This window comes from Apodemus sylvaticus, chromosome 17 (genome assembly GCF_947179515.1).
Source record: "Apodemus sylvaticus chromosome 17, mApoSyl1.1, whole genome shotgun sequence".
NCBI classification, from domain to species: Eukaryota; Metazoa; Chordata; class Mammalia; order Rodentia; family Muridae; genus Apodemus; species Apodemus sylvaticus.
In genome coordinates this window covers 50,419,850-50,432,677 of record NC_067488.1, presented here as the reverse complement: position 1 = coordinate 50,432,677, position 12,828 = coordinate 50,419,850, and the positions used below count along the sequence as shown (strand labels likewise).

General features: G+C 55.3%; 1 protein-coding gene across 1 annotated transcript in view; it reads left to right on the top strand.

The window, feature by feature from the left end:
• The first annotated feature begins 4,659 nt into the window (after positions 1-4,659).
• Chadl (chondroadherin like) overlaps positions 4,660-12,828 on the top strand; it is a 9,333-nt gene continuing 1,164 nt past the window's right edge. Inside the window, exons 1-3 of the mRNA XM_052160356.1 lie at positions 4,660-6,432; positions 6,848-7,014; positions 8,835-9,033. Of these exons, the coding sequence (XP_052016316.1) occupies positions 4,660-6,432; positions 6,848-7,014; positions 8,835-9,021 (2,127 nt within the window). The 3' untranslated portion in view covers positions 9,022-9,033. The remainder of the gene's footprint in view (positions 6,433-6,847; positions 7,015-8,834; positions 9,034-12,828) is intronic.

The following is a 12,828-nucleotide window of genomic DNA, read 5'->3' as shown; positions in this document are numbered from 1 at the left end:
CCAGAAGCTTCTTTTATCAAGTGGGGCCTCTCAGGTTCAGACAGTGGTTTGGGGGTAGGGTTAAAAAAAGTCTCACATAGCCTTAAATACACTGTAGCCAAGGAGGACCCAGAACACAAGATCCTCTTCCTTTTACCTACAACTACTGGTATATACCTTTTATCCTTTGACCTTCACACTCGCTGTTGCATTTGCATGTGCAAATAAATGTAATTTTTTTTAAAGGTTTATTTATTTATTATAGGTAAGTACACTGTAGCTGTCTCCAGACACACCAGAAGAGGGCATCAGATCTCGTTATGGATGGTTGTGAGCTACCATGTGGTTGCTGGGATCCGAACTCAGGACCTTCGGAAGAGCAGTCGGTGCTCTCAACCACTGAGCCATCTCTCCAGCCCAATAAGTGTAATTTAAAAACTACAGCTGGGCTGTTGTTCTTTTAGATGACCCGGGTTTGATTCCCAGCAAACATGTAAGTGGTCTGCAACCATCTGAGACTCCAGTACTAGGGATCCATCGCCCTCTTCTGGCCTCCATGTGCATTGCGTGCATATATACAGGCAAAACAACCGTAAACATAAAGGAAAAAAATTTAAAATACAACTCTGAAACTGGACAGTGGTGGTGTACCAGCTTAGGTAAAGGCAGGAGAATCTCTGAATTTGAGGCCAGCCTGGTCTGTAGAGTCAGTTCAAGCTAGGCTACACAGAGACATCCTATCTTGGGAGAACAAAAACAACTGAACTGGGTAGTGGTGGCACAGGCCTTGTCATCCCACCACTCAGGAGGCAGACTTAGGCAGATCTCTGTGAGTTTGAGGACAGTCTGGTCAACAGAGTTCTAGGACAGCCAGGAAACCCTGTGTAAAAATAACAAAACAGCTATGCATGCGGGGATGGCACACCCCTGTTGTCCCAGCACTTCCAGGCTGGATCCAGGGGACAGGAGCAGTCTCAGATGCCCAGCAACTGTGAATCCAGCCAGGGTTACTCAATACCCTGTCTCAGAAGGCCAAGCAAGCTGAACACTGAAAGCTACCACACGCCAGAAACGAGGGTCTGAGATGTGAGTGCTGTTGCCCAGCTGTGCTATCCAGGGTGTTTGTGGCTTGGTTTGTGTTTTAGACAGTGTCACAGTATGTAGCCAATGGCCTTTAGCTCCTGGAACTAAAGGTGTGCACCGCCATGTCGAGCCTTGGACATTTTGAGATGCTCCATGCTCCAAAGATACATTCTTAAAAGCACTTTTGTTTTTCGAAACAAGGTTTCTCTGTATAGCCCTGGCTGTCCTGGAACTCACTCTGTAGACCAGGCTGGCCTCGAACTCAGAAATCTGCCTGCCTCTACCTTCCAAGTGCTGGGGTCACAAGTGTGTGCCACCACTGCCTGGCTAATGTTTTGTTTTGTTTTTTTGTTTTTTTTTTTTTTTTAAAGACACTATAGCTGTCTTCAGACACACCAGAAGAGGGCATCAGATCTCATTACAGATGATTGTGAGCTACCATGTGGGTGCTGGGATTTGAACTCAGGACCTCCAGAAGAACAGTTAGTACTCTTAACTGCTGAGCCATCTCTCCAGCCCCCTAAATATTAATTTTTATTTTATGTGTATTGGTGTTTTACTTGCATGTGTATCTGTTTACCCACAACTTTTATTTTCAAGACAGGGTTTCAGTGATCCCAGGCTGGCCTTTAACTTGCTAAGTCTAACTCTATCACTAACAGACAAAGGTCTGTGGAGGGGGACAGAGGAGTAATAGAAATATCTAAGACGGGCTAGACAGATGGCTTATTGGGTGAGAGTGCTGGCTGTGCTTGCAGACGCCCTGAGTTCAAATCCCTCACATTCTCCCACTTTGGAGGCTCTGGCGCCCTCTTCTGGCCTCTATGGGTACCTGCCATGCTATAATGCCCTTTACACATGTAGGCCACTCACATATTTCAAAACAAAAACTAAAACTAAAATATCTCAGTTGAACCAGTACGTTTTTTAATACTTCTGGTTCAGTTTCCTGAGGTCTACACAACTACCTGGTTATTGCCTTAGGTCTGTTGATAAAATGAAACACCATACAATCCATTAGAAAATGGATATGAATTTAGGCATCAATTTGGATATCCTCAATAATACATTAAAGTAGAAAGGAAAATAGTTGCAAGATACAGATAAGTGTGTGCAGAGGCTTCAGTGTGTGAGTGCATATGCTCACAGAAAGGAAGGAGTTAAAGGTTCCAGGTTCCCACCTTAACTCCTGCAGCAACCTAGTGAGCTGGCTTTTAACTCCAGTCGCTGAGCAGTTCTTCCTAGGGTCCCGGAGTCTGCAGGGTCCTGGTGATACTGACCCACCCCAAGGCCCCCATCTCCACCATCTACACCCCCCCCCCCATCTCCATCACCAGCCAGTCCAAGGACTCGGGCCTGGGCCATGTTGTTGAGCCCGTGCTGCACAGGCAGCCTGTAACTCCAGCCGCTGCTCCCACCCCCTGCCCACAGCCTGGGGAAGCCCCAGCTCGGCTGGGCTGCTTACAATGCTTCCCATTCAGCTCTGTCCTGGCTGCCAAGCCCATGGGCAAAGGGGGGTGGGTACTGGATACTGCTGGTGACCAGGCAAGGGCTGTCCCTGGTCTTTCCCTTGTGCGGGGCCTCCAGACAGGGCTGGCAGTTCCAGTCAGCATGGAGAGGTGAGTTTGGAGCCCTGGGGGTGCGAGGGAGCCACAGATGAACTAGGTGGTTGGAGATGATTGCTTATCTGTTCGTGCCTCTGAGAGGCCGGCTGCAGAGCCACAGGGTCTTCCTGTACCTGAGGTTCCCCAGAGGTAGCGGTCACTGAGCATTCCTGTGGGGTACCCTTTGGAGCCTTGTATCAAGGGATCCCCGGCAGCCCTCCATGTCCTGGACCTTTTTCCTCTCCAGTTATCAGCCTAATAGGCCCCCTTCCTACCCTGACCCTCAAGCCAGAGTCCAGAGAAAGCAGCCAGGGCTGAAAAAGGGGTGAATTCTGGGACTAAAAGGAGACAAAGCCAGGCAGTAACAAGCCTGGGAGCAGCTGTGGGAGTCCCGTGGGGCAGCCTTCCGGCCCCGCATCAGGGAAGGCAGCACGGAATTTACCTGCAACCCGAGGGAATAACGAGGAGCGGGGTGAATCCGCTGCTGCGGGGCCTGCACAATGGTGCCGTTCAAGGTGTGTGGTGGAGAACCTAGACGACTTCTTGAGACACTAGGAATTGGCAATTTTTACCTAGGGCAACAGCTAGACACTGGGCCGTTCTGTTGGGAGTATCAGGATCCTATCTGTCTTCTGGGAAATTCCCTCTGGCTGGTAGGTGGAGCCCAGGGGAGCCTTGGTGGCAACAACCATCCCTAAAAAAAGATGGGCAAGTGGCTGGAGTTGCGAGGTGGAGGGATGGACAGGTGGGCGGGTGGGCAGATCAATAAATAGACAAGTGAGATCTATTTCTCCCCACTCCAGCAGTACATATCCAGCCCTCAGTTCCCTGTCACAGTCAGTCAGCCGTGTGGACTCAGGGAACAAGAGGACAAAGGGGAAGCAGGCCCAGAGGCCTGGGGTGCCTGCTTACCATGACAGCGTCTCTCAGGTTCATCACCTGGACCTCCTGGTCCACCCTAAAACCTGGCCTAGGTCTGGGCCTTCCCTCCTGCTGCCAAACTGTCTCAAGTCCAGAGCCACTCACTGGGCAGAGTTGGATCTCTGAATTTTCTGTATCTTAGTCCCCCTGCCCCCCACAAACCAGAGCTGGTAACAGAAGCTCCCTGCCCCACCCCAGTACGAGGTGAGGGAGAAGATCCGAGCCATAGCACGTTCCTGTGCCCAGAGGATGAGGGCCCGGAGGATCTGAGGCAGGAGTTGGCTGTCCTGGGTCAGGAGTTCAGGGCCCACTAGCACTGATGTCCCCTGTGGACAGCAGCGTGCTCTCTCTCACGCTTTCCTCCTTCTCTCCCTCCCCTCCCCTTCTCCTAGGCCCCAGAGCTCCACCTGGGTCTTCATGCTGTTGCTGCTTATGGTGTTACTCCTGAGTCCGGCTTGGCACGCAGCGGCCCAGCGATGCCCGCAGACCTGTGTCTGCGACAACTCCAGACGGCATGTTACCTGCCGGCACCAGAACCTCACCGAGGTGCCAAACTCCATCCCTGAGGTCAGGAGAGGGAACATCCTGGCCTGGGTTGGCAGTGTGGCAAGAAGGGAAGAGTGGTAGGAGCCAGGGCTACGCCAGTGGCTCTACCACTGCCTGGCTGGGTCCTGCTCCTTGGGCCTGGGTATCTAGGTCTAAGTGGGGAGAAACCCAACCAGTAGGGGCCAAATCCAGTGACACACACCTTTAACCCCAGGACTCAGGAGGTCAAGGAGGACCTCTTTGAGTTCAAGACCAGCCTGGTCTACAGAGTGAGTTCCAGGCTAGCCAGAACCATGTTCAAAACAAACAAACAATAGCAACAACAACTAAACAAGCCATTAACAATGTAATTTATTTAAAATCTTTGTGTGGCTGAGATACCTATGTGACTTATAAATAATAATGTATTTGTGACAGGTCCTGGGCTGAACTGGGGGTGTGTCTGGATAAGAAGCTCTTTTTTGCCCTGTGGTGGTGTCGATTAATGGGAGAGTAAGCCAAGAGCAGGGAGGACAGGAAGGAAAGGATGGCAGGGAGAGGTGGGGGAGAGAGGCCTCGGCCGGGGCCTGTGTGGCTCATTCTCCTTCCTGTCTCCTGTCCCCAGCTGACCCAGAGGCTGGACCTCCAGGGCAATCTGCTGAAGGTCATCCCTCCCGCGGCCTTCCAGGACCTGCCTTACCTCACGCATCTGGACCTGCAGCACTGTCAGGTGGAGCAGGTGGCCGAGGGTGCCTTCCGTGGCCTGGGCCGCCTGCTCCTCCTCAACCTGGCTTCCAACCGCCTGAGCACGCTGCCCCAGGAGGCCTTGGACGGGCTGGGCTCACTGAGGCGCTTGGAGCTGGAGGGAAACATGTTGGAGGAGCTGCGGCCTGGGGCCTTCGGCGCCCTGGGCTCTCTGGCCACTCTCAATCTGGCCCACAACGCCTTGGTCTACCTGCCCGCCATGGCCTTCCAGGGGCTGCTGCGCGCTCGCTGGCTGCAGCTGTCTCACAACGCCCTCAGCGTGCTAGCCCCCGAGGCTCTGGCCGGCATGCCCGCGCTGCGCCGCCTCAGCCTGCACCACAACGAGCTGCAGGCCCTGCCCGGGGCCGCCCTGTCCCAGGCCCGCGGCCTGGCGCGCCTGGAGCTGGGCCACAACCCGCTCACCTACACGGGGGAGGAGGATGGCCTGGCGCTGCCCGGCCTGCGGGAGCTCGCCCTGGACCACGGGGCCCTGCAGGCCCTGGGCCCCCGGGCCTTCGCCCACTGCCCGCGCCTGCACACCCTCGACCTCCGCGGGAACCAGCTGACCACCCTGCCCCCGCTGCAGGTCCCGGGCCAGCTGCGCCGCCTGCGGCTGCAGGGCAACCCGCTGTGGTGCGCCTGCCACGCGCGGCCCTTGCTCGAGTGGCTGGTGCGCGCTCGAGTGCGCTCGGACGGCGCGTGCCGGGGACCGCGGCGCCTGCGAGGCGAGGCCCTGGATACGCTGCGGCCTTCAGACCTGCGCTGCCCGGGAGACGCGGCCGAGGAAGACGAGGACGAGGACCCGCCGGCCGGTCCCCGCGCCCCTCCTCGCTCCCTGCACGAAGAGGCCGCGCGGGCCACGCCCTGCCCTCCGGCCTGCGCGTGCGTCGGGGAGACCCGGCACAGCGCCTGCGACGGCCGCGGTCTGCAGGCCGTGCCCCGCGGCTTCCCCAACGACACGCAGCTCCTGGACCTGAGGCGCAACCACTTCCCCTCGGTGCCCCGCGCGGCCTTCCCGGGCCTGCGCCACCTCGTGTCGCTCCACCTGCAGCACTGCGGCATCGCGGAGCTGGAGCCCGGCGCCTTGGCGGGCCTGGAGCGCCTGGTCTACCTCTACCTCTCCGACAATCAGCTCTCGGACCTGAGCGCTGCCGCCCTCGAAGGGGCCCCCCGCCTGGGCTACCTGTACCTGGAGCACAACCGCTTCGCGAGGGTGCCGGGGGCCGCTCTGCGCGCCCTACCCAGCCTCTTCTCGCTCCACCTTCAGCACAACGCGGTGGACCGCCTGGCGCCCGGGGATCTGGCCGGAGCGCGGGCTCTGCGCTGCCTTTACCTGAGTGGCAATCAGGTCGCCCAGGTGTCACCTGGGGCGCTAGGGCCAGCCCGGGAGCTGGAGAAGCTGCACCTTGACGGGAACCAGCTGCGAGAGGTGCCCACTGCAGCCTTGGAGGGGCTGCCCGCCCTCAAGGAGCTGCAGCTCTCCGGGAACCCGTTCAGGGCTCTGCAGGATGGGGCCTTTCAGCCTGTGGGGCGGTCGCTGCAGCTGCTCTTCCTGAATAGCAGTGACCTGGAGCAGGTGGGTGCTGGCGGATGTGCAGGCGGGAAGCACAAGTCCGTAGGAGGCATTCCTTCCTTCCTTCGGCAAGCATTTCAGGCAGGGCACACGAGAACACTTCAGATAAACCCAGCGTCCCCCTCAGCCCTTAATTAAGGAGTTCAGGTGCAGCTCGAGGCATGGAAGAGCTTGAGTCTGAGCAGTTCCCTCAGAGTCCCGAAGAGTCTTGGCCGTTCTGAGAGGGTGGGGTTGAAAGAACCTGGGCACGGTGTAACTTGGAGTAAGATCAACCCGGGTTCTAGCCTCAGTACTGCCCCTCCACTCTAGACCACCTTGGGCCTTCCACCTCCTGGAGGGAGGAGGGGGCTAGCTCCCCACAGACCTGGCACAGCCCGCCTGGCAGGGGCTCACAAGAGGACTTGGCACTTCCTTGCAGATTTCTCCCAGGGCCTTCGCAGGCCTGGGCAAAGGGCTCCGGGGCTTATACCTGCAGAAGAACCATCTTCAGTCCCTGCCTGCCCCGACGTGGCTCAGCGGGCTGGAGCTGATCGACCTCAGCGGCAATCCTTTCCACTGTGACTGCCAGCTGCTCCCGCTGCACAGGTACACCCCGTCAGGGCCCCCAGCAGAGGTGGCCAGCTGTTGCCCGGCAAGCCCGCTATCTCCTGGAGGGACTGCGGCTGTGTGCCACTACTCTTGGGACGGTGTTTAGCTTACAGGTTACATACAGTTCAGCAAGGAAAGCCAGGAACTGCCCGGAGGCAGAGACAGGGAGGAAAGCACTACTTACGGGTGGGCTCAGCTAGCTTTCCTATATCCCCTATATACAGGCCTGTCTACCTGGGTGGGCACTGCCTGCAGTGAACTGGACCGTCCCACATCCATTGTTAATCAAGATAATGTCCCACAGACATGCCTGGCACAGGTACCACAAAACTAAGGTTTAATTCCTCCATAAATCAGGATGATGTATGTTGCCCTTGCTTGGGGCGCTGAGAGCTGAGAAACACAATGCACTTTTGGCAGTTACATGGGCATGGTCACCATGCCTGTAGCCCCAGCACTTGGGAGGCAGAGGTAGGACCCAGGAATGTGAAGTTGGCCTGGACAGTATGAGACCCTGCCCTAAACAAAAGCAAAGGCTACGGATGAAGCTGCTCGCCTGGTATACACGAAGCTCTGGGTTCAGTTTCTAGTGCTTCAGAAATACAGTGTGGTGGCGCATATCTGTAACACAGCACTCAGGACATAAATACAGGTGTGTGATGCACATCTGTAACAACACTCAGGACATAACTACAGTGTGGTGGTGCACATCTGTAACAGCACTCAGGACATAACTACAGTGTGGTGGCGCACATCTGTAACACAGCACTCAGGACATAACTACAGTGTGGTGGCGCACATCTGTAACACAGCACTCAGGACACAACTACAGCGTGGTGGCGCACATCTGTAACACAGCACTCAGGACATAACTACAGTGTGGTGGTGCACATCTGTAACAGCACTCAGGACAGTGTGGTGGCGCACATCTGTAACACAGCACTCGGGGCAGTGTGGTGGCGCACACCTGTAACAGCACTCAGGGCAGTGTGGTGGCACACACCTGTAACACAGCACTCAGGACAGTGTGGTGGCGCACACCTGTAACACAGCACTCAGGGCAGTGTGGTGGCGCACACCTGTAACACAGCACTCAGGACAGTGTGGTGGCGCACACCTGTAACACAGCACTCAGGACAGTGTGCTGGCGCACATCTGTAACACAGCCCTCAGGACAGTGTGGTGGCGCACATCTGTAACACAGCACTCGGGGCAGTGTGGCGCACATCTGTAACACAGCACTCAGGACAGTGTGGTGGCGCACATCTGTAACACAGCACTCAGGACAGTGTGGTGGCGCACATCTGTAACACAGCACTCGGGGCAGTGTGGTGGCACACACCTGTAACACAGCACACTCAGTAGGTGGAATAAGACGACTAGAAGTTGAGGTTGGCCTGAGCGTCATGAGACCCAGTTTTTGTTGTTCTAATAGAGGAAGCATCTATGCTCAAGCCGGTCTGAACTCTAGCAAGTCTAGGCTCTGAGGTTAGGTGAGTCCCATGCCTCCCTCTGGTCATCTGTGGAGGGGCGAGGAGCCATCCAGCCCTGCCTCTGGCGGCTGGAGAATCAGTGGCAGCAGATGTAAACTGGAGACACAGCGCCTGGTACTTGAGAGCACGGCCGCTGTTCTCATCTTTTTATGCAGAAGGGATCAGAGGCTTGAAGTGACATGGAGGCGAGCCACCCAGCCAGAACTCAGAGGACTGTTCTTCGTGTACACTGCCTCCAAGTTCTTGACCTCTCCTCTCACCCCTCAGGAATGTTCTCACCCATTTCCATCCATAGTGGGCTCCCCATCTCTCCCTCCTCCTCAGGTGGCTCACTGGGCTGAATCTGCGGGTAGGTGCCACCTGTGCCACCCCTCCCAGTGTCCGTGGCCAGAAGGTGAAGGCTGCAGCTCCAGTCTTTGAAGCCTGTCCGGGCTGGACTGCCAGGAAGGCCAAGAGGACACCAACCTCCAGGGTCAGTGCCAGGAGAACTCCCATCCACAGACGACATTGAAGAACAGACAAGGTTAGCCCTTGGGCAAGGAGGTCTGGGTCCCAAAGCTGCTGGGAAGCTGAGCCCGACTTTTCTCAGTGATTCCTGAGCTGGGCAATGACTCATGGTCTCCTTGCATGACGCAGCGAGAAGGCAATGACCCCTTCTCATACTTTAAGATGACTATGCTTTTGTGGATGCCATTTCTGTTTTTACTGGATCTGTGTGGACCCCACCCTTTTCCATCATGACCTGGCTCTTCTCAGGGAGGAGTGGGAGTTCAGGTGTGTTGGCTCTGCCTCCCAACCGCCTGTCAGTCACAGGCTGAGATGTCACATGATGTGATATTCAGGTCCTGACCCAGCTCTGACTCTCAGTTGGAGCAATGGGCCTTGATGTGTCTGTGAAGGCTGAGCAGGCTGAGCAGGGTGAGCCCCCAGATGCAGGAGGCTGATGCCAAGTGTGGAGTCTGAAGAGAGGAAGCCATGTCATAGAGGAAACGAGCAGAGAGAAAGGTGCTGGGAAGGTGGGGGAAGGTGGTGCCCCTCCCCCACTCTGGGTTTGAAGACTTGAGGCAATCAAGTGTTTACATTAGTTCCTGTGGTTGCCAGAGACTGGACCATCAGTTGGTACAGCAGCAGTGTGCCTGACTGTCCTGGAGGTTTGAGGTCAGAAACCAAAGTGCTGATTCTCAAGAGGAGCCTGGGATAAAAGGATCCCATCTTGCTGCTGTGGCCAATGGCGGCCTGTGCCATCTTCTAACCTGCCTCTTCCACTGTGGTGCTCTCTGTCTCTTCATACTGCTTCCTTCCAGTCATCAGTCTGTACACTCTTTTTCATAAGGATGGCAGCTCAGTACAGCTACCTAGCCACACACGGGTCCTTGTGGAGGCAGGATTAGAGTGGGGAAGGATGTGGGGGACAGTCCTTGCCACACAAGCATGAGGCCCTGAGGCCCCCATCAATAAGCCCGACACACAGCAGGGCCATCTAGAATCCAGCACTCCTACGGGGAGATTCCCAGCAGCCAGCCAGCCGGCCGGGGCTCACAGCAAACAGTAAACAATAGACCTGGGGCTGCCATGTCTACGTGCGTGCACTGCTCTGACACAGAACCCAGGTCTGATCACAAATGCTTGTCATCCCAGCTGCAGGGGACTTAACAGCTTTGGCTTCCACTAGCATTCACAGGAGAGGTAGGCTGTGTGAGAGACAGAGGTGAGGTGGTGGTGGAGCAGGAAGAGACAGTCTTAAGGTAGAAGGCAGGGACTGACACCCGTGCTGTTCTGATTTCCACACATGCATGTTCACACACATGGATACATGTATGTGCACACACAAATCAAAGAAAAGCAAGATCTTGAGCTACAGGATGCAAGTCTTCCTTCCTGCCACGAGGTGGTGCCAAATGCCTTTAATCCTAGTCCTCCTGGCAGAGGCAGCAGATCTCCAGGCCTGGTCTACAGGACAGCCAGTCGCCTTCCTCCAGGCTTGCTCTAGGCAACAGTTACAGCCTAGAAGCCAGGTGCCACCATTAGGAGATGATGTCTCCTCTCTCTTGAAGCAAACAAAGCTTCCCTCCCCCTCCCCCTCCCCCCTTTTAAATTTTTACTCTGGTGTTCTGCCTCCACCTGTGTGTCTATGGGGTTTTCAAACCCCCTGGAACAGGAACTACAGCCAGCTGTGAACTACGTGGATGCTGAACCCAGATCCTCTGGAAGAGCAGCCAGTGCTCTTAACCGCTGAGTCATCTCATCAGCCCTTGCATATATTTTTTACACTTATTTGTATGTGTGCAGGAGCATGTGTCCTGGTGTGTGGGAGAAGGTCTAAGGACAACCCAAAGGAGTAATTTTCTCTACCTCCTGTGAGGCTTCCAGGGATCAAACTCAGGTCCTCAACTGCCCTGCCAGCCCACACCCACCATACCCCTTCCGTGTGCGCTCATACTCTGAGCTGATGTCATTATCCCCATACCCTTGGGGTTGACAGAGGATGGCACACCAGGGACATTTCCTAGCCCTAGTGCCTGGAGGAAGGCCAGGGCACACCTGCTATGTATGTTCCTGCACTCTGCATGAAGTCTACCAAGCTTGGTCCGTGGTCCGGGAAAGGTATATTAAAGAGGGTCCCAGCAATGGTGGTGACTGCAGATCAACCCAGGCTCAGCACCGCTGCTGTCACTTATCCTGTGTATTGAAGCAAACAATTTTTAGCCTCAGCCTTCCTTTCACATCTGTGAATGAAGCCAAGATCTGAAATGAAGTAGCGGGCTGGAGAGATGGCTCAGCTGTTAAGAGCACTGACAGGGGTAGTGGTGGCGCACGCCTGTAATCCCAGCACTTGGGAGGCAGAGGCAGGCAGATTTCTGAGTTTGAGGCCAGCCTGGTCTACAGAGTGAGTTCCAGGACAACCAGGGCTACATAGAGAAACCCTGTCTTGAAAAACAAACAAAAAAAGAGCACTGACTGGTCTTCCGTAGGCCCTGAGTTCAATTCCCAGGAACCACAAGTTGGCTCACAACTACCTGTAATGGGATCTGGTGCCCTCTTCTGGTGTGTCTGAAGACAGCAAGAGTACTCATATAAATAAATCTTTTTAAAAAAGGAATTATCTCAATGTGTAGTAACAGAACAACAAGAATTTGGAGTCAAGCAGCCTAAGCCCAGTCAGCCCCAGCTTTGAGCCCCTAGCCTCCCTCTGCCCACCTCTCGTCAGGGGAGCTCATCCTCCAGACATCTTTCCAAAGGCACACTTGGACCACCTTCCTCCCAATATCCCGCTGCTAGGGGCCGAGGCCCACTCATATGATATCATCTCATTGTTTGCTTCAAAGATTTTAATTACGTTTAAGGATGTGCACATTTGTAGCCACAGAAACCAGAGGCACAGGCTCCCCTGGAGCTCAAGATGCAGGCGGCCGTGAGTGCATGCTGGGGATCGAACCTGCCTTTTACTGTGGCCTTTCATCTTCTTCCCTTTGAGGAAAGCAGGCAGACAAGGCTTCTTTGATGGCCTAGATTCTGCTCAGGGTGGGCTATCTTTAGCAGATAGGTCAAGACCAGCTTCTCTCGGAACCTGCCCAGACTGTGCTGATTAGTCACTCCGTCTCCTTAGGGATGCAGCAAGCCTGGCCTGAGCAAAGCCTGTCAGCACATGATGGACAAGACTTGGCCAGTGAAGGCCCAGAGATGCAGCACAGCCACTGCATGACAGGGAGCCATGGGCCTCGCGGTTTCTTTCCAAAGTTGTCAGACACGGGGGCACTGCAGGAGCCCCACTGCTGTTCAGGATGATCCTGGAGGGCTAGGCCACCAGTTCCAATGTGTCTAGCCAGGGGCTGGGTGCACAGCTTTAATCCCAGCCATCAGGAGGCGGAGGCAGAGGCAGGGGGATCCCTATTAGTTTAAAGTCTGTATGGGCTACATATCAAGCTCCAGAACAGAAAGTACTACACAGACCCTGTCTCAGTCTTAAAACAAAAATGTGTCTAAATGGGATCCAGAAGCCAAACCCTGCAAGGACGACGGGTTGAGCATTGGCTGGCTAACCAGGTAGGAGTGTAAATGTTAGTTCCAGCCCAAGTTCAACCCTCAGACTGCATGGGACAACTACTGTCTGGTCCTGTACCTGACAGCAAGAAGCCTGGCCCACGTCACCCTTAGGGGCACAGGTCCCTGCACATCTTCCCAAATGTTCCCTCTAAGAAAAGAAGTCAGTGTTCTTGCCATCCCTGAGGTCAAGGCCCAAACCCAAATCACTCAAGCCCACTACCTTGGTCAATTCCCTGCCAGAGTGGGGCCCCTGAGATATTAGGCCGTGGGGAGC